General features: G+C 61.2%; 1 protein-coding gene across 6 annotated transcripts in view; it reads left to right on the forward strand.

Annotated features, from left to right (window-relative positions):
• Positions 1-9,862, forward strand: part of RXRG (retinoid X receptor gamma) — a 104,441-nt gene extending 94,579 nt beyond the window's left edge. For all 6 annotated transcript variants that reach the window (XM_053915427.2, XM_053915429.2, XM_053915428.2 and 3 more), the window contains 8 exons: positions 1,490-1,634; positions 3,888-4,067; positions 5,639-5,799; positions 5,909-6,038; positions 6,524-6,656; positions 6,984-7,075; positions 8,102-8,207; positions 9,601-9,862. In XM_053915427.2, the coding sequence (XP_053771402.1) occupies positions 1,490-1,634; positions 3,888-4,067; positions 5,639-5,799; positions 5,909-6,038; positions 6,524-6,656; positions 6,984-7,075; positions 8,102-8,207; positions 9,601-9,748 (1,095 nt within the window). In that variant the 3' untranslated portion in view covers positions 9,749-9,862. The remainder of the gene's footprint in view (positions 1-1,489; positions 1,635-3,887; positions 4,068-5,638; positions 5,800-5,908; positions 6,039-6,523; positions 6,657-6,983; positions 7,076-8,101; positions 8,208-9,600) is intronic.
• Positions 9,863-24,671: the final 14,809 nt, after the last annotated feature.

Raw genomic sequence — 24,671 nt, forward strand, 5'->3', positions numbered from 1 at the left:
GGGTCAGGGCCAGAGCTGGGGGCGCCTCTCTTCCCAGGGGACCTTCTTCATCCTCACGACACACGCCCTCCAAGACCCTCACTGGAGGAACCGGGTGCAGCAAAGAGTCTCTTTCCTGGACAGGGAGGGTCTTCCTGCCCCCGCAGCCACCCCTCTGCCTTCCAAGGGATCGTTTGGGCTGAAAGTGGCTCCGATGTGGGGCCCCAGGCTCTGTGTGGCTCCTCACTGGCCGAGTCTGCCTTGTGTGTTTGCATCTGGATCTCGGGGGGCAGTCAGAGCCTGCAGCCTCCTCCGGTGGGGCTGCTTCTAGTGGGAAGAGGCAGAGGGATGGGGCTCGGGGACTGGTAGCTCATGGGTGTACACTTGGAGGGCTGCCTGCTTCTCCTCTCCCACTGCTCGCAGCCCGCCACCCAGGCCTCCTGCTGCAAGGAGGCTGGGAGAAGAGAGCACCCACCACTCGTCCCAGCCGCACCCCCTCCTCGAACCACGTGGACTCGGGAGGAGGACAGGGGCTGCCCCCCAGGGCTCCTGCCAGGACAGCGTGGTGGAGGAGGGGTGCAGACAGGCGTCCAGGAGCCCAGGGTGCACCTCCCACCCGTCACGCCTGGAAGGCACCGCCCCTGGCACCTGGCGGGTGTGACAGCTCATACATCTCTCCTCTGGGCTGTCCGTGTGTTCTGTCGTGTTTTATGCTTTATCGATCATTCCTTCTATCCCAGCTTTGGTTCAGCGCAAGGATTTCGGTGGTCACAGGATTAGGTGATAGGGACTCACAATTCACACGGCCCGTGTAGAAGTCGGGGACCTCCCGTAGACCCCCAGATCGTCACCAGCCGCCTCCACGGGCCACTGAAACACCCTGCGCCCCCTTCACTTGAGTTTTCTCGCGCATGTTGTCGATGTTGGTGCCCGTCCTGAATCCTCAATGAGCCTGCGCAGTTTTGAGGGACGAGAGACAGGTCTTCCAGGCTTTCTCCCTCGCTTCACCGTGCCTCGGCTGTGGGTCTGCTCCCACGGGTCGCAGAAATGCTGCAGGTGGGATCCTGCTGACCTGTCTTCTTGGAAGAGCACAAAACCCTTAGCAGCGGCTCCTTCGCTGGGGGACAGCGGACGGATGCCGGCAGGGGTGCAGTCGGGGTGCAGAGAGGGGGTGCAGAGAAGGTTCACCGGTTCAGAGGCTCACACCGCTGGCTCCCCAGCGCAGGCCAGACTCACAACGGGCACCGGGAAGGCAGAGGCGACCGTCTCAGGCTCCACGAATTTTGTACTTCGCGGGAAGATCAACTGTTCCTTCCAAAACGCGATCTGGGGCGCTCTGCCCCATTTCTCGTGCATCCGCGCATTTCTCAGACGCTCTCTGCTCGGGAACTGCTTCTCGAAGAGGACCTCGTGCATTCTCGAGGACACCTGTGTGGCTTTCGGCCTCGGCCGCAGGGGCCGGGGCTGCCTGCCTGGCCCTGGGTTTCATTGCCTTTTTTCCCTCTTGCAGCTCAATGTGGTCAACAGTGGCGGCCTTTCCGAGGACATCAAGCCCTTACCGGGGCTCCCCGGGATCGGAAGCATGAACCACCCGTCCTCCAGCCCCGGGTCTCTGGTGAAGCACATCTGTGCCATCTGCGGGGACAGGTCCTCAGGTGCGTGAAGAGGCCCCTCCCCACCGCCCCAGGTGAGGGCGACCCGCGGAAGTTTCCGCTGGTCTGCTCCTCTGCTGCTTGGTCCCCGATGAAAGAACAAGGGCCTGTTGGGATGGTCCAGCTTGGGGCCCCACCTGTAAGTCTTGATGAATTTAAAGCCTGACCTGATGGTTGAGGGTTAGACGTATAGGGAACATCTTGGAAGCCTCTTGCTCTGGAGTCGCTGTGTTTGGTGCGTATCTGGGATAGAGACGCTGTTCTGATTGGCTGGTGGTCACAAGCTAGAGTTTCTTTAATTAAAGAAAAGATGTTCTCTGAGCAGGTGGCTCGGTGGGCTGGAGTGTCATCCCATACACCAAAAAGGTCACAGGCTCGATTCCCAGTCAGGGCACATGCCTAGGTTGGGGGTTCGACCCCCTGGTGCGGTGAGAACGGAAGACAACCGATGGATATTTCTCTCTCTCTCCCTTCTTCTCGCTCGAAAGTTAATAGAACGGCCTCGGGTGAGGTTTTGACAACGATGATTTTTATAATTCCGAAAATAATGTCCCAATTTATAGAAAATTTGGAAGAACTAGAAAAGTACAAAAGAATCTGAAAGAAGTTGTCTATATTGTGCCCTCGAAAGACACCCCTTAGGATTTTAGCTCGTTTGTGACTGTAACAGTCCAGGTTTGTGACCTGTTTTCAGGGGTGGAAATAAGTGTTTTCACCGACTTCATCTTCTTTGCGCCTCTTCCCCTTTTGCCACAGTTGGCTCCTTCCCGAGTCTTTCCCTTCTTCCACCCTTTCTGCCCCCGACTCCCCACTGCACCCCACTGGTTTGGAGGACGTCGAATGTCCAATCCGATGACCGAGAGGATGAGGAAGGCCCCTTCCCGTAGCTGGTCCCCCAGGACTGACCGAATACTTCCTCTTCTTGTCGCCAAAGCCACACCTAAAGGCCCCTCCCCGGGGAGTTCCCAGAACTTACCTGGCCACGTGGCTGATGTCCACGTGCTTCCCAGAGTTGTTTCCGAATCGTGCGGGCCTGGCCGAGGCCGTAGTCGCTGAATGCCAGCCCCGCCCTGGCGGGGACTTTCTCCGCTGTGGTTCAGTTGAGACCTGGGAGGGCCATCTGTCTATCGAAGGGTCGCAGACGATGAGTCGGCCCCACGTTTCTCGAAGACAAACACCTCCGAGCCGGGGGAGCCTGAAGCCTCCGGGCCCAAGCTGAAACCCCGTGTTTGGGATCCACGGGAGTCCGGAAAGGCAGTGCAGTCGGCGGGCCAGACAGAGACCGACTTCCCACCCGCCTCAGCCCCCGTGCCACCTCAGGCTGGCTTCCTCGCAAAGGCAGGGCCCCGACACCACGCTACGTGTGCTGGCTCTCGGGGACTTCCCGTTCACTGTAATGCCGGCCTGGCAGCGAATTGGAGAGTCGCGTCAGGTCTGCAGCTGACCAGCATCACGCATTACCCTCAGGGATCAGACACCAGTAGACTGGGAACGGTCTGCTTTCCAGTGTTTCTCGAGTCCCACTGGGCCGGGCTGCCTGGTGTGAGGTCTTGAGAAGTCGGCAGCTCAGAAAGGGCCGGGACGGAGGGTGAGGCTGGGTCAGCGGGGGGCGCCTGCTGCCTCTCCTGCCACAAAGCAGCCGTCCCTGGACAGGGTCCCTGCAGGCTGAGCGTCGCGACAGGTGACCAGGGCGCTGAAACAGGTAACAGATTATTCCGGGTCCAGCAAAACTGCCTTCCGTCAGAAAGTTATGTCGTATCTCCAGACGGCACGTCGCGCTATGCTACAGAGACCTGGACCGATTTATTTCTCCACTGGGGAGAGCATTTAAAAAGCTCATTGTGCTGGGCCTGCTCATAGTGTGTAGACGAGGATAATACTTTTGGCGGGGAGGTTCCTAAGTCTCTGGGCCTCAACGGTGGGGACACATTAGGGAAGCCGAGGGCGTCTTTCTGCTACATCACACACAACGAGCGTGGGCAGTTTTAGCAAATGCAGCTGTGTCTGGGATGGAAGCAGATACTTTGTTTCACTAAAGACAAGAGTTGCTTGAGGAAATAAAAGTAAGTGATATCTGAGCTCGGGACCTGGGCTGGTGCCGGGAGCAGCAGCCTGTTGCCACCGCCGCTGCGGGTTGCATGGTGGTCGCTTTCTGCCCCGGTGCCCCGTGGGAGGGGGCGGCGGGGGTGGGGGGGCGTCTTTTGAATGCGTGACGCAAACACGCCTAGACTGGCCCGGCCTGTCTGCCCCGCGCAGGCAAGCACTACGGCGTGTACAGCTGCGAGGGCTGCAAGGGCTTCTTCAAGCGGACCATCCGCAAGGACCTGCTGTACACCTGCCGGGACAGCAAGGGCTGCCTCATCGACAAGCGCCAGCGCAACCGCTGCCAGTACTGCCGCTACCAGAAGTGCCTGCTCATGGGCATGAAGCGCGAAGGTAGGCGCCCGCCGTGGCCCGGCCCCTCCCGCACGCACAGAGACGGTGGCGGTGGCAGGGACTGAAGGGGCGGCCCACGTGGGACTGGGCAGAGCCTGCGGGGCTGGGCTCCGTGGGCAGCAGCTGGGAGGGGACTTTGCAGACTGTGGTTTCTCGAGTGCTGTGATCAGATGTGTCATCAGAGCAAAGGGGGCAGCAGCAGCTTCTGCCTCCGTGTCCACCCTCGAGGACACAGCCCCCATCGGGCCCCTTCCGGTGGTCAGACTGCAAGTCTGAGAGCCCGGGGGTCGGGGGCCTGGTGCCCCCTGCCCGCCCCCCACGCAGGGACGGCAGACCGACCCTGGTGCAGCCGTCGTCTCCCCTCTAGTGCCATGTCTCCCTCTGGGGAAGCTGGCCAATCCCATGGCCTGGGCTCCCGAGAACCTGTGACAGGGAGTGAGCTGGGGACCCCGTCCCCAGGACGGAGCAGACATTCTCTGTAGCTTCCGCCACCTAATCGGGGACCCCGTCCATTGGCAAGAGAGAGACACGGTGTCAGCAGGGTCATCTCCCCCCCAGGACAGATGAGAGAAGTTTCAGGTCATCTTGGAAAAATAATGCTTTCGTTACCTAAGATTGCATTAAAGCAACGACTTTCAACTTTTTTCACCTCACGGCATACATAAACTAATTACTAAAATTCTGCATCCCACCAAAAAATACATATACTTTTTGCCAATCTGACCAAAAAATAGGCATAATTCTGATCCATTCACACCAGATTTGTGGCTTTTAGACGACTATTCTCTTGAGTCTTGGGATTAAGAAAAATGTGCTCACGTTAACTCCGCCCTTGCTCCGGGAGCAGGCGGATGGAGACCCTGGCTCTGGGGGTGATGGAGAGCAGCACACAAGGGCTGTCCTCACAGTGGGGGGACACAGGGCCAGGCCGGGTCCCCCTGACATCCCAGACGGCACTGGGCCTGGGTGGGAATGTTCTGTGTGGGGAGGCCGAGGTCATTGCCGCCCCCAGCTGGGCCTGTGCTCCCTTCCCGCCCCCACGGGGGGCTGCAGTGTCGTGCGGAGGACTTTCCTCCGCCACTTCACTCATGAAACCCCCACACGGCCCCGAAGAGCAGCCCTGACAAGACGGAGCAGGTGACATGTGTCTGGGGGGGGGGGGCTGCACTGGGGGTGGAGCTAATGGGATGTGAATGCCAAGGATGACGAGTGGGACCTGACAGGGCCGGAGAGTTAAAGCAGGGTGCCTACCCCTGAAACCCTGACTTTTTCTAGGGGCGGGCAGCTGGAGGCAGGTGGGGGGCCATGGGGGACAGGGGAGAGTGCCTCATGGAAAGGGGAAGAATCGGAGGTTGTGAGCATAATGAGCTGGGGAGGGCGTGCGCCCAGGGACCCACAGTCCCGCACGGGGCGTAAGCCAAAGCTCTGTGTTCTCCGTTCCCCGTCTGCACCACGACCTGCCTGATTCTGCACCAAGGTGACACCCACTTCACACACAAGGAGGCTGGGCGGGATGCCTGCTTCCACTGCCTTCCTGTAGGGTGATGTCTCTGTGTCCCTCCATCTGCCAGCTGTGCAGGAGGAGAGGCAGAGGGGCCGGGAGCGGGCGGAGAGCGAGGCCGAGGGGGCCAGCGGGGGCCACGAGGACATGCCCGTGGAGCGCATTCTGGAGGCCGAGCTTGCTGTGGAACCAAAGACGGAAGCCTACGGTGATGTTAGCACGGAGAACTCGGTAGGTGGTCTGGCCCCCTGCCTGGCTCCCACCTCCCGGGTGCAGCTGGAGGGGGGAGGGGTGTGCGAGAGTCCCAGAATCTGCCCCCCGGCGCTTCGTCCCCTTCCAGACAAATGACCCCGTGACTAACATATGTCACGCCGCCGACAAGCAGCTGTTCACCCTCGTCGAGTGGGCCAAGCGCATCCCCCACTTCTCCGACCTCACCTTGGAGGACCAGGTCATCCTGCTCCGGGCAGGTAAAGGATGTGGGGGTTCGGTTCTTCTGGGGACACTCCTTTAGGCTGCCATTTTGAAATTCCCCTTGGGGCCGGAGAACGAGCAAGTCGAAGGGGCCGTGGTCTGTCCAAGCCGTGTGCCACTCAGCCGACAAGGTAACTCTCCAGGTGGCTCGCTTCTGTGTTGCTTGTAGGCCCCCCACAAAACACTTTCATCCCCCAATGAAACGTCTTTTGTTGACAGAGGGGTGAGACTCTTTTTCCACGGTCTGCGTTTAATTTTCAAAGATAGTTCGGTCCTTCGGATTGAGGCCCCCCTGAAGCCTCGGGCCCCAGGCTCACCCTCTGTTTCTGCACTCATCAGCGCCGATGCCCAGAACTAGCCTTTAGCCTCCCGGGACTTGTGACCCCACCTTTGTTCCGAGGAGGTTGTGACAGGGGCCGGACGATGGCCAGTGAAGCAAGACGGTGGCCGGGTCCCCTCACGGCCCTTCTCGTCCCCGCAGGATGGAACGAGCTCCTGATCGCCTCCTTCTCCCACCGCTCGGTGTCCGTGCAGGACGGGATCCTGCTGGCCACGGGCCTGCATGTGCACCGGAGCAGCGCTCACAGCGCGGGCGTGGGCTCCATCTTCGACAGGTGTCTCTTCTGCTCCCGGCACGCGTGTGTGCGTGCGTGTGTGCATGTGTGTGTGCGTGTGTGAGGACCAGCCCCAAGAGGCCCCCCTTGGACTTGGCTCACAGCCACTACTGCCTTCGTGTGGCTGCGTGTTGTTTCCGTGTCTGTCCCTCCCATCACGTGACCCCCTTGAGGTCGGGGCTGCAGCTCATCCCGGTCCGTGCCCCTCGTCCCTGGTGCACCGGCTGGAAATGGGGTGGGCGCCTGAGAAGTGCTGGTCGTGCTCATGTCCTCGGCCCGGGCCAGCCCGCCTGGGCTTCTCACTGCCTGTCCCTGGGTCCTCTGCAGAGTCCTGACCGAGCTGGTCTCCAAAATGAAAGACATGCAGATGGACAAGTCGGAGCTGGGCTGCCTGCGGGCCATCGTGCTGTTTAACCCAGGTGACGGCGAGATCCTCAGCCCCTCTTCACGGTGGCTCCAGCGGGCCCACGTCCTCCGGCCCTCCAGCTCAGCTGAGACAGAGGATGTGGGGCCGGGACACTGTCCTTGGGGAGGGCAGAGGGTCAGCTCTGCACGGCCGCCCCTCCCAGCGCCATCTCAGAAAGTCTTGAATGTGCAGGGCGTGGGTGTTTGGGGCCACTGGGGAGACCAGTGGCCTCCGGGAGGACTGGGGGAAGGTCGAAGGTGGTCAGATCCTGCATGGACTTTTAGGTAAACCTGGGGGGGCGTTGCCGATGGGTGAGACGAGGTGCGCCCATGTGGAAGAAAGACAGGCGGTAAAGGTTAATATGACCCTCGTGGCTTTTGTGTCGTTTCCTCAAACGGCTGGGGACGTGGAGCTCCCAGTAATGGAGGTGGGGCCATAAAGGGCTTCATAGGGACCAGGATTCTGTGTTTGGATGTCACCGTCTGAGCTGACAGGGAGACTTCTGGGACTAGTGTCCGGGAGGCCACAGTCCCTGTGAGTCTGGAGCTCAGAGGACAGGACCGGAGATGGGCAGGCAGGGCTGGGCGCCAGGTGTGAGCGGGCCCCACCCCCTGGGGGCGGGGCAAGGCTGGCAGGAAGCAGGTGGAGGGCCAGAGTCTGTGAGAGGCACAGAAAGGAAGATTCAGAAAGGACCCGAGAAGGGGCAGCGAGGGAGGCGGGGAGGGGACCGGCCAGTGGGTCCCGCAGGCCAGTGAGGAGACTTCCCCAGCTGGGGTGGGTGGCTTTGCCCGCTGGGCTGTGGTTGGGAGATGGGCACTGGGAACCACGAAGCCATCTGGGCACCTGCTTCACCCCCTGAAGCAGGTGAAGCAAAACTCTCCTGGGGGTCAGCAGCAGGAGTGTGGGAGCTGACGGGGTACAAGGAACCGGCTGTGTGTTTTGTGGCTGCTCCCCAGCCAGCCTGTGTCTGGGAACTCGGGGCGGGGGGGCGGCCTCTGTGGAAGGCGTCCTTGGAGGTGAAGTCAGCAGTCTTTTCCAGATGCCAAGGGTCTGTCCAACCCCTCCGACGTGGAGGCGCTCCGGGAGAAGGTCTACGCCACCCTCGAGGCCTACACCAAGCAGAAGTACCCGGAGCAGCCAGGCAGGTGAGGCGGCCGCCGCTGTCCTCACCGCCCCTTGTGGGCGGTGGGGCCGGTGGGCACTGCCCCGATCGCTTCCAAGTGGGACTTAATGTCCACGACAAGCCTTGGCTCGGGGACAGCGGGGCTCCCGCGTCCCCTGTCCATCACGCAGCGTGGTGCACTCTCTTCCTCCCCTAGTCCTTTGAGAACTGGACACTGAGAAACGCAACATGATGGTTTTCAGTGTCGACGTAGAGTGTCCCGGGGTGGGTGTGTCCTGCCCTGTGCAGTAGTGGCCCCGGGTGGCCGGAGCTCCTTTCCAGTGGCTGTCACTTGAAAAACTTTGGAATGTACCTGTGTTCCCTTGAAGGGGCTGCCTGGCCTCGGGCAGAGCCTGGGAGGTCAGGGAGGGCGGGCAGAGGCTGTGCCCCTGGTGTCCCTGGGGTAAGGAAACAAGGTGACCACCCGGAGGCTGAGCAGCCAAGTCAGGCAGGCGGGGAGAGGCTGTTTCTGGGTGGTGGCGTGCTGCCACCCTGTGGACACTCCTCAGAATGCATGTCACAGGGCCAAGCTCCACGCTCTGGCGGACACAGGAGGGTGCAGAAGGGTTCCCACACCCACAGCAGGCCTCTCCAAAGCCTGCCACCTCCCTGCTCCTTACCTGTGAGCGAGCAAGGACAGCAGCGGCCGCGTCAGGGCTGTGACTGTGAATGAGTCCCCATCTCAGCTCCGAAATCCAGGCCAGACAGCAAAGAGCCGCAGCCCCGTATACTCAGCATTTCACAAAGAATAAAACTGACGTTTTTAGAGTGAAAAAGTGTTCTCAGAGTTAGTCTAACCCTGCACTTCATAGGGAAGCTGCTTCCTTTGCTGAATTCCATAAACCCTCTCACGGTGGAGCCCCACCCTGGGGCTCACTTCCGGTCCCTTCAGCCGCTGCCCCTCCGCTGCTCGGGAAGCCGGGCAGACGCACCGGGAGGCTCAGAGCCATGTTTGGGGAGGTCCCGTCGGCCTGGGTGTAGGGCTTCCGTGTCTCCATGCAGAGAAGTGACTCCTACCTGTCCAGCCGGGGCCGCTCTGCTTTTCTCGCATTGCCAGTCCCCCTGCGGCGTGCGTGTAGGGACAGATGTGTTGTCAGGGAGTGTCAAAATTCTGATCTGAACCCGTCACACCGGAAGGTTCCCCAGAGGTCACAGGGTCTGACTGCCGCCTTTAGGAAGACAGCTGCAGCCCGTGTCTGACACTCCCGGGGGTCAGATTCTCTGGCCCCCTCACCCTCTCGGGGCTCCCTCTTCCACACTGAAGGTCCAGAGGACAGGCCCCGCCCCCAGTCACTGCCCCTGCCCCCGTGGCCACGCGTGTTCGCCCGCATCCTGACCCCTCCTGGGCATCGCCCCCCCCCCCGCCCCCCCCGCAGGTTCGCCAAGCTGCTGCTGCGGCTGCCAGCCCTGCGCTCCATCGGCTTGAAGTGCCTGGAACACCTCTTCTTCTTCAAGCTCATCGGGGACACGCCCATCGACACCTTCCTCATGGAGATGCTGGAGGCTCCGCTTCAGGTCACCTGAGCCTCCGGGCAGGTGTGTGTGGCCCCGCCCTGCCCACGGTCCTCCACACCCCATGGCCCCTTCCTGTTCCCACAGTGTGACGCTTATAATAAAGACACCTTTCTATGCCCTTGACTTTCCTAGGTGGACTTTTGTGTAGGTGTTAGAGGCCACCCCTTCCTGGCTGGCTAAGGGGCTGGGGATCTTTCTGGAAGTGCTTGGGAAAACTAACCCAGCCTCTGCACATATACCAGGTTTAAATTATTTTCCCCTTGCCAAGGAAGCAAAGGAATGAACAATAAAATAATATGCCTGCTCTTGGCAGCACCGAAGCCAGTACATCAGAGGGGAGCGGGGCCGGCGGTAGGGGTTGGGGTGTGGACCGGGGCTGGGGTCCTTAGGCAGCCCCCTGGACACACGGGGAAGGAGCACTGTGTTTCAGAGTCGGCTTGTCTTGTTGGTTCTGGTTTTTCCTCCTAAGAATAACAAGCAGAAAGAGCCTCGTCCTGGCCTGGGGGAGGGGTGGGCATTGAGGAGGAAGGCCGGGAAGAGTCTTGGGTCCTGGGAGGGGGGGACGCATGGTAACTAAAAATGGAGTTCCTGTCATCACCCAGCAAGAGTGAAAAGACCAGAGTCCACCAAATTTATTTTCGTTATTATCTAACCCCACATCGCCCGTCCCTAAAAGGGGGATGGGAGAAAACCTCCCCAGCTCTAGCCCTTGGAGCCCTACTGTGTGCTGGACGGTGAGGGACAGAGTACTGCGTGCCAGAGGGGAGGGACTGCGTCTTACTGAAGTCACAACCAGCCCACCGTCTGCAGGTCATCATCTCTCTGCGGGCGGTAGGACCAGGGCTTAGGGGGCGCCCGATTCTCTGCTGCACACGTCCCACTCCTAAGTGAAGCGTGGTCCCCCCTTCCGGGGAGGGTCGGTGTGGGAACGAGATGAGGCTACAATAGCGCCTCATACACTAGGGGGCGCTGTGGAGAAGAGGCCGTTGGTATGGTGACGCATTTGTGGCTTTGACCACCTCTGTCCCTGCCATTCAGGGAAACCAGCCGAACGGCGCTGGGTTAGAACTTGAAGTTACTTCCTGGCTCAGAAACTTCCTGCGAGTTCCTCTGTCTACTAAGCAGGGGGTCTCACCGGGGGCGGTGTCTGAAGGTGCTGTCCATGGGGGGATCGCCCCCCGACCTGGAGTTGCTAAATGTCCACCATGTGTGGGACAGTCCCCACAGAGGTGTCTGGCCCCAAAGGTCAATGGTGCGGAGACTGAGAAACTGCTGGAAAGTGTCACTAACGGAGCCGACGATGAAGTGGGACGTCCTCTTGTTTGGGGATGCTGGCTAAAGCCCCGAGGTGAGACCAGCAGTCCCCTGGAATCCTAGGCAGGAACTACCTCCCAGAGGCGTCTGCAGGACCCACAGACAGTGTGAGGTGATTCTGGGCCAGCACTCACATTCTTCTCGGTCCTGTGCTCACAGAAGGTCGAGACTGAAGGAGAGAGCTGCTAAGAATGAGGGAAACTTGGGGGCAGAGCTGGGCCTTATCCCGCTCTGCCAGGGGGCCCAGGAGGATGGAGGGGGCCCCAGCCCCAAGTCAAAAGAGGGGCCACAAGGGAACCCTCCCAAGCCAGGAAGGGGAGGCTGGGATCCCACTCCGGGCTGAGGCTCCTCGGTGGCAGGAGCACAGGGCCACCCTAGTGAGCCTGACGCGGTGCCTGTGGACAGGGAGACCCATGCCTTCCCCTTGACCGGGGATCCGAAGACTCGGCCCACCCACCTTGAGGGTGAGAGGGGGCAGGGAGAGGGGGCAGTGCTGAGTGTCCCCCACCCACTCGATCCAGCCAGGACGTGGCATTTCCTGTGGGCCAAGTGAGCACCCTGCGGGGAGTCAAGCTTGGGCTGTCTGCAGGTCCGGGCCCGAGGGAGCTGCCGCCAAGGCCAGGAGACCCCGGCAGTAAGAGGCTGTGGCTGAGCTATGGCGGGCTGTGACGAGGGGGTCACACAGGGGGTGCTTGTATCAAATACGAGGTCCAGGAGAGCCCGCGCTGCCTCCACCTGGTTCCTGTCCCGGGTGCCGTCCCCCATGGGGCCCCCTGAAGAACCAGCTCCCCTGCACCCCTAGTGAGAGGCACCTGGTGGGGACTTGCCAGGTGAAGGGCATTGCTGGGACCTGCCCCTTTCTTCCCATCAAGTGCAGGGAGGGGAGTTAGATCCAGAGAGTGGGGGGGGGGGCGCGGAGGAGGGAGACAGGACGGCGGGCCAGGCTGGAGGGCTTTGGAGCCGATGTGTGGTGGACCTTTAGATGCAACTGGACTTTTTAACTGGGGTGCTCCCTGGGGCCCTGTCTCCGGGGAAGGGGAACGTTAGATGTTCGAGGTACCTGCGGCTCCCGTCAGCACCGGGCTTCCTCGGGTCCCACTGCCCCTGCCTCAGCTGCATCAACGGGGTCTCTCCTCCGAGATAAGCACAGGCCTTTCCCAGGGTGACCAAGGGTCTCCCTGGCTGGGTCCCCCCTAGACTTGCCATTTCTTCTTCCTTACCCACCCAGGGCCTGCTCCCCTCCTGCCCACGGAGCTGTCCCTCCACCCACCGGGGCCTCTTCCTGCTCAGGCGGCCCCTCCTCTCTGCCAGGTGTGAACTCCCAGGGCTCTGCAGCTTCCCCCCATTTCCCGCTCTGGGTCACGTTATCATTCTTCGGCTCCCCCATTAAAACAATTATTCTCAGCGACAGTTGAAATACAATATTCTATTAGCTGCAGGTGTACAACATGATTAGACACGGTGACCCCACTGTCGCTGTGTTCCCCATGGGCCCCTGACTCGAACACCTGTGCTGTGTGCCACAGACTCGGTGGGCATCCCACCTGCGCGGCTGGTAAACCCCGCGAGAGCAGGGATCGTGGGCTTCCACGCGTCCCCTCACTACCGCCCCGTAGGCCGAGAAGGTGGGTCTCAGAGAGGAGCTCTGCAGCCCGTGAAGGGGAGGAGGGGACACAGGGCCTGTCCCAGCCGGGGAAGAGGCACTGTCACCCCGTCGTGGAGCCCCAGGGTGCCGTCTGCACACTGCGTGCCACGGGCCCTGCTCGGTGCACCTGCCTGGTGAGTGTAGCAGGCCCATCCCAAGGGGCCCTCGGCGCCCAGATTGCCGGGCGCGGGCGCCCTCTGCCGCCAGCCCGGGGCGTCGCAGGCACCTTCCCGGAGCGTGGCCTCCGATCTCGGGCCAGGAAACCACCAGGATGCGGGTCTCCCCCGCCTTCCCAGAGCTCGCCCTGCGCCGCCGCTTCGCTTTTAGGGAAGACCTACGTCTGCACCTGTTTCCACCAAACGCCGATGGAAAGATATCCAGAGATGGTCGCTTTAAGGAAAAAGGGGAGAAAGGCGGCATCGCACCGGTAAGTGGGGCTCCCTGGAGCAGGGGCGCCAGGTCAGGCCGCAGGCGTTATTGGGCGAGACGCGCTCCGGAATTTGGGGGCCTGGGAACGCTCGGAAATGTTTCCCTGCAGAATCAACGGCCATCGGTCTTCACTTTGTGCCGTTTGGGGTTACGGAAGGTTTTGGAGGAAGCTCTACCTTCGGGAAGTGGGGGGAAGCTGTAGGTTGAAAAATAAAGCCTTCAATGGACCCAGGAGGTCAAGGAGAGCCCTGGCCAGACGCCCGGCGGTGGAGTGTCAGCTTCTAGGGGGATGGGCTCAGAGGATCAGAGGGGCCCATGGGAAAGAGGGGGTGTCCTGGGGAAGATGGTGGTCAGGAGGAGAAGGTTTGCAACAGGGCCCGTCTGGCTGGGAAGGAACCAGCCCCTTCTCACCTGCCAGCCCCTCACTAGCTCCAGGGGCCCCAGGCCTGGGTCTTCTGGGTGATGGGGCTGGATCACAGGGCGTGTGACCGCAGATGTTCCCACAGCAACACTAACACTCAGGCTTCTTTCTCAGAGGGGACTCCTGAGAGGGACTGAGGGCAGGTGTCCAAGAAGACTGTGTTTTAGGGACAAGTTCTATTCTTTTCCTGGAAAGGCCACGAGCTGCCTGCCATGTAGCATGTAGATGTGCTGGCCCAGCCCTTCCCAAGTTCACAGGGCCCAAGTTCATGACACACTCTTAGTTCCAGCAGTCATCCAAGGTCACGTGGCTATTGAGGGACAGAACCCAAACACGAGCTCAGGAACACGCCTTAACATACATCACGTACCACCCCCTCCCTGCCGCCCCCTTCAGGAAGACAGCCCGTTCCAGGCCCCGCCCAACAGACTGACGCAGAATGCAGAAATCCGGGCTTTCACTCTCGATTTCTGCTGTGAAATCTGGATTTCACTCCACTCAGACTCCCTCCCTGGGAGAAAGCTGGCTACCCAAGGAACAGCTGGCGTTAGAGGGGACAGCTGTTTGGAGTGGTCACAGCCAGAGACACACTTGGTTTTTCCTCTGCCCACCCACCCCACCCCCCAACAATGTTGCCCGATTCCAAACTGGCTGAGCCAATTCTGTTCAGATTTTCCAAGCAATGTCACCCCTGGGGTGGGGAGAGAGCATGGAGCGATTTGCAGCCAGAGGACGAGCTCAGGACGAGTGGGTGGGGACAGGAGGTTGTAATGGACACCGTCTCTCAGCCCTAACATCCGGTGCTTGGTAACCAAGGGTCCCATCTGAGATGGTGGTGGCGGGTGGTGATGCTGAGCAGGGGTCGGGGCCTGCGCCTAGATGCCCAGTCGTTAGAAACAGTGACGCCAGCTAGGGACCCTGGCCAGGGTTGCAGAGCGCTAGTTCACGTAAGGAAAAGAGCAAGCCTGTTGGAAATGCGCAGAGATAAAAACTGAGCGAAAATGAGCATTTTACATATATTTCAAAAGTGGCTGAGCGCCTCCCTTTCAAAGCTGCTCTCTCGCACATCTGAGGTAAGGAAGCCCTGCGTGAGGGATGAGCCGCAGGCGAAGCTGAAAACTGTCAGCAATGCCCAGAAGGCAGAGTCGCTTACGTGAGGGCGTGCGGTCCACGGAAAGACACAGTGTGATTTAGTGGGAGTCCGGGGACGCGGGAGGAAGCGAATTTGTCTGCAAAAATGCGCTTTGAAAGCTGGTCCAGGATGGGAGCAGACTGGCCGCAGTTCCCTCGAAGGGCTTTACAAGCTGGAACACGCCCAGCTCCTGGCCACGCCTTCCGCACAAGCTTCCTGGACACAGAGACAGGCTCTCTGGAGTGTCCCTTCCAAGCCAGTGGCTTCTCAGGGCCTCTTGCCCTGGGGCCAGTAGTGTGCAACACACACACACACACACACACACACACACACACACACGATGTGGTCATGTGGCAGCGAGGCTGCGTGGGACGGACGAGAGAGAAGTGAGGACAGAGGTGTAGGCAGGACGAGGAACCTCCACACCGCCCGCCATGGGGCTGGATTCGGGAGCCAAGAAAAAGTTTCTGACTCCCCCCCCATCCCACTGTGGGTGCCTGGATCAAGGCAGCTGCCAACACTGCAGCCACCGGCTTCATTCCGGGGGCCGTGCAGGGCATAGGGTGCCAGGCGGCCAGTTGGGTGCAGACTCCTGGGCCCTCCTCTGCCCAGCTGCTCTGTTCTGTCGAGGGAATGAAGGACCCCTGTCTGCCAGGAACCCGGGGGGCTGCCCCAGGCGTTCAGGGTGTGAACACTAGGGGGCAGCTGCTTCTCCAGGACTGTGGGGAGGGGAGGGCTGTCACTGGATGCTCAGGGCCAAGCTCTGCAGCCAGTAGCAGGGACAGGACAAGGCCTTCCTGGAATGAGACTTCCTACTCTTCACTATCCCCCTTGACTTCAGGACCCGCCCCCAGCCTCCTTCCCTCTCTTCCTGGTCGGGGGTCAGGGGGGTGGGGGCGGGTGGGGTGACGGTGTCATGACCTGTGTCCTTTCAGATCCTTTTTGGAAGTCGGCACGCTGTGCGGGAGGAAGGCAGACCGTGGGACCAGCCCTTGCAGGTGAGTCAGGGACAGGGGCCAAGGGCGTCCTCTCTGCTTCTCAAATCGCCCCGCAGAGGCAGCGCCCACATGGAGGGGGGGCTCAAGGTGCCAGGGCCGGGTGCCAGCCCTGGGCCGCCCGGGCCTGGCGCAGGGTGCAGCTGTGGAGGCTGCTGTGCTCACAGCGGGTGCCCGCAGGCAGGAGGCGCTGGGCTTGCCAGAGAGACCCGGCTGCTGCCACCGCCGGGACGGCCCCTGAGCGACTCAGGACCGCAGACAGGTGTGGGGGGTGCAGGGGAGACGTTCCTCCCACCCATTCTGTTAAGCAGCCCGCCTGTGTCGGTGACGAGGCGGTGCTGGCCTCCGGGGGCTTTCGGTGACTGACTTGCCGCGTGGTCTCCAGGACTCCTAGACGCTGGGATGTGCTCACCCGCCGACGCGGCACGCAATTTGCCCTCTGCCACGGAGTCTGGTGCTACAGCCGGCGAGCCCCCAGCAGCCCGGTCGCAGCGCACTAGCCAAGGGGTCACCCAGGGTCCAGCCAGGACGGGGCGGGCAGCCCGAGGTCTGCACTGGCTCCGTGGGTTGGGGGGCCTTCTCCGACCCCGCTGCAGGGGCCAGGGTCCTGGGGCAGCTCTGTCGAGAGCAGCACGGAAGAGGCTGGGAGGCGGGCTTTGGGAGCGAGGGCGACGTCCCAGGCAGGGGCCCAAGGACCCTCACCTTGAAACCTTTCCCAGGATGAGGACGCTGAGGTCTGTCCCCGGGCGGCATCTGCTCTCCCACCTTCCCAGCCCCGCCAGCTCTTTGTGCCAGAAAGGGAGGCCTGGCGCTCAGGGGCACCACCTGAGAGGCGGGGAGAGCGTCCCCTGGGGGCCCGCTGCCCCCTGCAGCCTCGGACTCTGAGGGGCCCTGCGGTTCTAGCACAGGCTTCCAACACGTGTCTGCAGAGGTCCGGGGTGGACTCGGGAAACGGTGATGATGCCTTCGGCACACCGGCCCCCAGCCATGCTGGCCCGGCGGCTACAGGAATGGCAGAAAGGTGCCCTGGAATGTTCTGGTCCGAGACACCGAAATCCGCCCGCGCCTCAGGGTCCTTCTAAAAGCCCTTGAAGACACCAGAGGCCCAAGCACAGCCCTGACCTCAGGGTCAGAACCTCAGAGGGTGGGTGTGTATTTGTCTCCTTAAGGCTCCCAGGTGTTGCTGAGGACAGGCGGGCCGGGATCCAAGAGGCCCTCTCCACAGCTGGGCGGTGGGCCCAGGGGTGACTCACCAGCCGAGGCTGCCAGCAGCTGGGCCCATCTCACGTCACCCGTGACTGTCAGCCCCCTGGCCGAGGCCGCCCACGGCGCGGTGTCCCCCGGGCCCTGCTGACCTCGCTTGGCCTGCTCTGGCCCCATTTTTCTGGGGAGCAGGGGGAAGGGTTGCCTTGTCTCTCGGATTCCCTCATTAAATCCTGAAGCCACTAGGCCACAGGCCTCAACAAATCCCAGCCTGAGTCGTGGCTCCGGCACAGGGGCTGTGGGCCCCACAGGCGCTGGGGGGGCACGAAGGCCGAGCCTCTTCCGGAGGAGACCTGGTGGGCAGCACAGCAGAGACCGTCGGCCCCGGGGTCTGTTTGGAAGCTGAGCCGGGAGACTCCTGGGCTCGTGGGGGTGTGGCTCGTGGGGTGAGGGCGCAGCCCCGTGAGCTGGCGCTCGGGAAAACCCGCCCGTGCTGTCTTAGGTCCACCTGGGTCAGGACAGGCTGCACCCGCTGCCCTTTTAGCAGACTCGACATCTCAGGGTGTACGACAAGGCTTCACTTCTCCCTGCAGCTGTGCTCGGGGCGGTGGCGAAGGCGGACTGTTGATGGCAGACTCCCCGGGGGCCACCTGGACAGTCTGCAGTTCCCTCTTGGTGCCAGACGTCGGGGTCACGGCGGCAGGAAAGGAAACAGGGAGACTGAGGCCAGCTCTGGAATGTTCTCCACCAAGTGCGAGGCACATCACCCCGTGCGCAGGCCGCAGGCCAAGGTGAGAACACATCGACCTGGAGGGACAGTGCCGGTGGGAGAAGTGAACCCGAGACCTCTGTGAGCGCGCGCTGTGTCCACCACTGCGTGTGAGGACGGTCACCACCCAGGCGGCAGGAGGAGACACCACCACACCGGCACAAGAGACCGGGTTCGGGGGGCGTCCCACCCCACGTCACACAGCTTTCGGTGCTGAGGGTCCCGTGGCATCCACTGGCCGCCCTCCTGGGTCCTTTGCGTCTCCGCTAGTCAAACTTGGAAAAGAACCGATTCCAACAGGTTGCAGAAAAGAGCAAAAAGGTTGAAATTCCGCGTCCAGCCTTCTTCCAGACTGTCCCTCCTTTCGGGCTCAGGACGCCTGTCACATTTGTAAGTGGCCTGTGCCTGTTGGCAACAGCGCCTCCTTGGGCGACAGCAGACTCCCAGGCTTGACTCACGGATGATCTGTGTGCGTCCATCCACCCCTGACGTGAGGTGTCTGTTTAGGTTCTGCGCCCCTGAGCCATCACTTGCAAACGCCTCCTTTTTCAGCCAATCTCTTCCAACCTCTTCTCACTGGGGGTGCCCCAGCTTCTGGGGTGTCCCAGCTCTGCAGCAGCTGCTCAGCCAGTCGGTGCACAGAAACACAGTGCCCGAAAGTAAAATCAGACATTCAGCCACTGAGCCTCTCCGGCCGCCATGCAGCCCACCCCCCTGCACCCCAGGAGTCGGATGCACGGGGAAGCCCTGCCCGACATGACACACTGGGAGTCTGCTTCTGTTCTGGATCGTGGGGTTCAGCCTCGTGAGGGAGGAACCCACAGGGGAAGGGAAGGCAGGATGCCCTGTGTCGGGGTGGGGCTGGCTGCCTCAGACAGAGGGACTGGGGGGGCCTTCAGAGAGACGCTCCTCACCGGAGCCCTGGATAAGGAGAAGGGCCCAGTGCTCCATTCAGCGTGTGCACACACATGTGTGCATGTGTGCATGAGTGTGTGCAAGAGTGTAAGGTCCTTGGCAGGAAGTAGCCTGGTGAGAAGGGGGCAGGAACCGGTGTCCTGGAGAGCAGGCAAGCGCAGGAAACGAAGGACCACGTCAAGACCAGCCTCCCTGTCTGTGCTAAGGGTCAGATTCTGGCCCACCAGAGACAGCCCGTTTCAGAGCCCCCACTGACCGCCATCGCCTGCACCCCCGCCTCTGTACACAGGGGCACAGTCACCGTCGTCGCGGGAACTGGGGAGATGGGGGTCCTCGCAGCAGAGAGCCAGGTTCTTGGGGACCTGCCTGTGGCAGTTTGGCATCACCAGTAGCTGGCCCGGGAAGAGGGTGGGTCCCCCTCCCTCAGTGGTTTTGAATCTACTTGACTCCTGGGCAGTTTCTAGGGGTCTTAAGGAGCCCTGGAAGGAGACGGAAGATCTGAGGGGCCTCTTTTGGAAGGATTGTGGGGCCCCGAGCCCCTGTAAGCATGCGGCACTGAAACCTTGCAGCAGAAGGCCGGGCCGCTCAGCCCCGAGGTGGCCCAGGAGTGCAGGGAACAAAGCCGTCCTCGCCCCGTTTGCCCGCCGTCCGCTCCCTGCGCCCCCTTGCCCGGTAATTGCTTTTCTCGGCATTCCAGGCGAGGAGGTCACGTTAGATTCTTTCCCTTCACAGACTCCCCTGACATCAAAGCGGAAGGGATGGACGGCACAAAGAAATAAATCGGGGAGGGTGCGGCGTGCGTCTCGGCCGCTTTCATGTCTGGGATGTGCAGGAATGCGGGCAGGGGCTCTTATCTCCCGGTTCAGGGCAGGCCACGGGCTGGGAGTGTGGGGTCCCGGCGCAGACGCGATCCCGGCAGATAGCAGGCCAGGGCTGCCTGAAAGCAGGAGGCAGGGGCGAGATTTTTCAAGCTGCGATGGCTGGCCGATAGCACAGGCCTCAGATGGAGCAATAAAACAAGCAAAGGAGTGGGAGGCGCCCATGATGGCAGGAACGGGCTGCAGCGGGCGGGGTGGGGGCTGCTTTGCTCACGGGAGATCTTGGAAAGGACCTCAATTCCTCACCTGCAAAGAGCACCTTCCAGTCTGGGGTGCGCGTGTCCGAGAGCTTCCTGTGTACCCTAACCTGGGCACAGTTCCTCCTCTTCCAGACAGCGAGGGGAGAACTAAGGGACTGAAAGCAGTTCATTGTCATCGCCTAGCTTTGGTCCTTGACCTTCACAAGTTTACCATCTGACGGAGGAGGTGGTGGGAGCTTGTGGCAGCGACGGCAAAGGTCGCAGGCCCCACAGAGCGAAGAGACGGCCGGTGGGTTCCGTAGAGAAAGAAGGGTCTTCCAGGGAGGCGCCCTGAGTAAGCTGTAGGGGACCCACCTGGAATCCTCTGCAGAGGAGGGGACTTCCAGGACAGGGAGGGACAGATGCTGGTGGAAAGGCGGCCAGTCACCGGCCAGGCTGTGGCACTGGAGCGCCGTGAGGGTGTTGCCCACGTCTGCGAGCTCCTGAAGGAGCCCACAATGGCCCTGGGCTCGCAGGGCGCAACGCACATTTGCTTGTTAAAAGTCTGTCCCCAGTAAATGAAATCCATGCTCTTTTTTTATAGTGCAGCTTGGCGGTGTGCCTCAGAAAAGTTAGATACAGACGAACTCCAACACCCAAAAACTTTTTACGTCCAGGAGCGTGTTCCAAGGAAACGCTCGGGGCTACGGCGCCCATGACCCGAGTTCCGTGTGCGAGGCTGGGCACAAACCGTCTCAGTGGGTTGTTTTATTTCATCCTCGGATGCCCTTGTGGAGCATCTGGGTGGGAGGCAGTGGTACGGCCACGCCGTGCGGGAGAAGTATGGGACCCAGGAAAATGGAGTGAATTTGTCCAAAGGTGCCATGAGCAAGAGACAGAGCCAGGATTCGAACCTACGTCTGAGTGACTCCAAAGCCTGTTTCCAGCCGGCACAGTTTTTTCCCCCTTTAGGGGCGAAGGCAGGGGTTGATGTTTGAGGACCGATTAAACCAGCACCAGAGTTCGCAAGCTGTGCATTACGCAGACACGGACCCCGAGGCTGGAGAGCACCCCTGCACCCTGGAAACCGGTTCGCAGTGTGTCCTGTCTGGGTGACTCAACCCTGTGCACCGGGGGGTGGGGGGGTGGGGGGGTGGGGGGGACCTGAGCTTGTGGAAAAATACGACGGCGACAGTCGAGAGTAAAAGAGAGTGTCGGTATTTGTTAGGTGTTCACCCCGGAATGGTGGGTGCTGTTAATCTTCCTATTTTTGCTTTGTGTGGTTTAAACACTTTTTTAAAAGAGATGGCGTGGCTGTTTGGGTCAGAAAAAAGGGTAAGAAAGCTCCCAGCATGGTTGGCTTTTTATCATGAAACGAACGTCTGGTCAGCTGGGAGATTCCGGAGACTGCCCAACGGGACCGGGGAGGGGACGGTCACTCCGCTCCGCGTGCCCAGGAGTCGGGTCGGCCCTCCCGGCTCAGTTCCTTTCAGTCCCTCTTCTGTGCGCTGCTGGTTCTCAGGGTTATCTCCCGTGTTCGGGTTTGAGTGTGGGCGCTGTGGTTTCCGCGGCGATTGGGAGCCAGGAAATTCCCTTTCTTGCTTCACTGTCCGCCTGTGCAGGCCGAGATGAGCCTTCCTTGTGTCCGCGCCCCCTCGGGGTTGAGGGTCTGGCCCTGCATAGGCGCTCCATCCACAGTTGCCCAGCCGACTAAGGGGTGTGGGAGGGGCCCCCGAGTTTTACATATTCTGAGCCCAAGTTTTGAGGGGATGAGTTTGGAGAGCAGGCCCTGAGGCAGGGCAGGCAAGATGGGGGGCCGGGGGGAAGATCTTGCCGCTCACAGTTAGAAATTGAGATTTGACATATAAGGCCACTGGGACCCAGACCGGTCTTCCAAGGGGGGATGCTACATGATTAAAACCAGGGAGCGGAAATGCGATTCTGGCAGCTGCGCAGTGGCGGAGGGCTGGGGCTGGAGCCTGCGAGGCAGTCCTTGCTGGTTCCAGCCAGAAGCGTCCCGCCTGCCAGCCCGGGGAGCCCGCTGGGACCGGGCTGGCAGAGAGGGAAGGGTGACTCGGGGCTGTGATTCGGGGACCCCAGGGGCCAAGGGGGAAAGGGCAGGAGCCAAGGCCCTGAGGAGGCCCCAGTGCCAGCCGCAGAGAGAATGCCGTTGAAGCAGCACCCCCGCTCTGGCTTCTCGGTTGCCTGGGTGTACAAGGAACAAATTTGCGGTGTGGACGGATTCCAGGCCCTCCATCCATCATCCGCCACGAGTCCTCACGGAGCTCTCATCGCCCACTCGGCGGCCTCGCCCATTCCAAGAGAGCGTTCTGGAGGCCGTCCAGGGGTCTGCCCGAGGTGGCTTGCCAGGTCTTCCCTTGAACTTTGCTCCCTCCCTCGCTCTGTTCCTGGGTTTTCTTTTAATTCAGAAAAAGCCACAGCGACAGCTGGCAGCCCCCTCGCTGCACTGGCCTGGTCCCTCCCTGCGGTTTGGCAAGGAGTGCGCCCTGGCTATCCTGGGGGGATCTAACCACGTGCCCAGGGCTGTGCCCCCCGAAGCCCCAGGCCTGCCTGCTGTCCAGGGCCCCCCAGGGGTGGGGGCTGGGGAGCTGAGGAGCTGGGCGCTTCACCTGGGTCACAAGGGCACAAGGGAGGGGCCGGCCCCACCCTCCCTAGGCTCGTCTCCAAGCCTCAGTTTCCTGACGTGTGACCTTGAGTGACAGAACCTGCCCTCCTCCCTGGGTTGTGGTCAGACTCCAGTGCAGAATGAGCCCTGGGCCAGTGTTGGACATTATTCATTATTGGTACGAGGGCTCAGTGTCCCCTCCCATTCCGTGGCACCGTGCGGCTCGTCTCGGGGGTGGGCTCAGGCGTGCCGTGTCTTCCAGTGTTTTGTGGGTGTTTTTTATTATTTGTTTTATTGTGCTTTGGATGCTATTCCTGTTAAAACATGAGAGATTTTATGTTTGTTGGTCCAAGATACTGCAAAATCATCTGTGGAAAATACCGTCAGAAAACACGCAGAGACGGGAACATTGGAAACTCCTGCCTGATTCGCCAATAAATGTAACTCACTAGGCAGGCAGGGCCTGAGCGATGGGGACTTAAGGCCCTGGACGGGGATGGGACGCGAGCACTGGGAAGGGAAGCCCAGGTGGAGGACTGCTGACCACTTTCTCGGAGCGGGGGCGTCTGTGCCGGCCGCGGAGGGCGACTGAAAGCACCCCTGCCAGGGTTCCATGCTCCCGCCACAGCTGGTCTACCCGAGCACCCCTGGGCTGAGCTGGACCCCGTGGGCTGCCTGAGGGTGGGGGGTGTGGCCACCTCGCAGCCCCTGGGGCGGTGCAGCAAGTGCACCTGGGGTCCCTGAGTGCCAACGTCGGTGAGCATAGCCGGTGCCCCAGTGGGGATGGGGCGCACTGAGGAGGGGCTGGGGTGAAGGGTCCCCATCTCCTTTCCACATGCAGGATGGCTGCAGCACCTCAGCAGTGCAGGTGAGTCCTGCCCAGGTGAGACCCTTGGGTGTGAGTGCCTGGGGAGGCCACCAGTCCGGCTGCGGGCAGGCTAACCTGCTGAGCCTCCTCCACCTTCCCCCCTAGCTGTGACTCCACTCCGGGTGCAATGACACTCGTGAGAACACACGGCTGGGCCCCGGGGTGAGTCTTCAAGGACAGAGCTCGGAACCCCATCAGTGCTTCATGGGACTGGGGGCTCCACGGGGACCCCTCCTCACCATAGCTGGGCTTTCTCAGCTGAAAAACCGGAACTACTCAGTCTGGCCTCTGTGTGTCTCCCGGGGAAGGAGAAAGTGAACTTGGGCTAGGAAGGCCCATGGGCAAGGGACAGCCAGCCAGCTGGGAGGGGACAGGTGGAAGGAGGGGCCCACCTGACCCAGACACACAGCTGAGACCCTCACCTCCCCATAACGGGGCCAGTTAGTCAAGTGGCAACGTCGATGCTTACACAGCGCTGACGTAAACAAACCACGAAACACGTTAACGTTGAAATGCACAGGGAATCCGTCTGTGGCAGATCTGAGCTATTTCTTCCTATTGAGGACAGACGCTTTTCTCGCTGAAGGTTACGCCTGGACAGGGAAGGGTGGTGTTCGCAGAAAAGTAGATGGAAGCGCAAGAGATCCACCCGAAATAGGGCGGCCACGCGAAGTTTACCCAGGGCCCCCGGGCGCCAGGCACCAGATGCCAGCATGCTGGACCAGTGCCAGGCCTGCCCCGCGGCCTCCACACCAACCCGACGCCAGCCCTCCCTCGGCTCTGCCTTTGGGGGAGGTTGGGTGACTTGGTGGGAAGCACTCGGGGTCCCCGTGAAGGCAGCCGTTCTCTAGGGAGTGAACGAGGACCTCTGGCCACCAGAGGAGACTAGAAGATTCAAGAATAAAGGCCATCTGTCCCCTGAAGGGACAGCGACACCCCAAGTTCCATTCCTTGGGGGGGTAGGGTTTGAAACGGAGCACAAATCTCCGGGCCCTGTCAGTGCGGGTGGGCAGCATGAGGTGACCGCACATCCATGACTGGACTCAGCTCACTGGGGCGGGCACAGCAGGTCTGAGACCTGGCCGGTGCTTGGAGAGGGGACCCTCTGCCGTGACCGAGAGACTGACGTGGTGGAGCCAGGCTCCTGCCGTGGACAGGGACGCGGTCTTCCTGCAGAATCATGTCTGACAAGTTTTAGCTTGGGGTCCGCATCGAGCTTGAGGGGTCTGGGATGTGTGTGAGTGAGAGGCTGGGCTCACATGATAAACTGGGGGGACGGCTGAGCCCCACTGGTGAGTGGGAGAAATTATCAAGCGCCTCCTCACAAGCACGTTCACCACACCATGGACCGGACGCAGGGCCCGGAGGACACCTTCAGGGGGTGCTGGGGACACGTCCAGGAGCTGCGGCCTTACAGCCAGTGACCTTGTGTGGACGACGGGGAGACAGCCTCTGCAGCCCCGAAAGTCCCATCATCCTGCTCACGGTTCCCGGCTGCGTGCTGACAGATTGTTACACCCTGAACCTCCAAATGACCGCCCACCCCGGCCCCTCCCTC

Source organism: Desmodus rotundus, chromosome 12 (genome assembly GCF_022682495.2).
Source record: "Desmodus rotundus isolate HL8 chromosome 12, HLdesRot8A.1, whole genome shotgun sequence".
Lineage (NCBI taxonomy): Eukaryota > Metazoa > Chordata > Mammalia > Chiroptera > Phyllostomidae > Desmodus > Desmodus rotundus.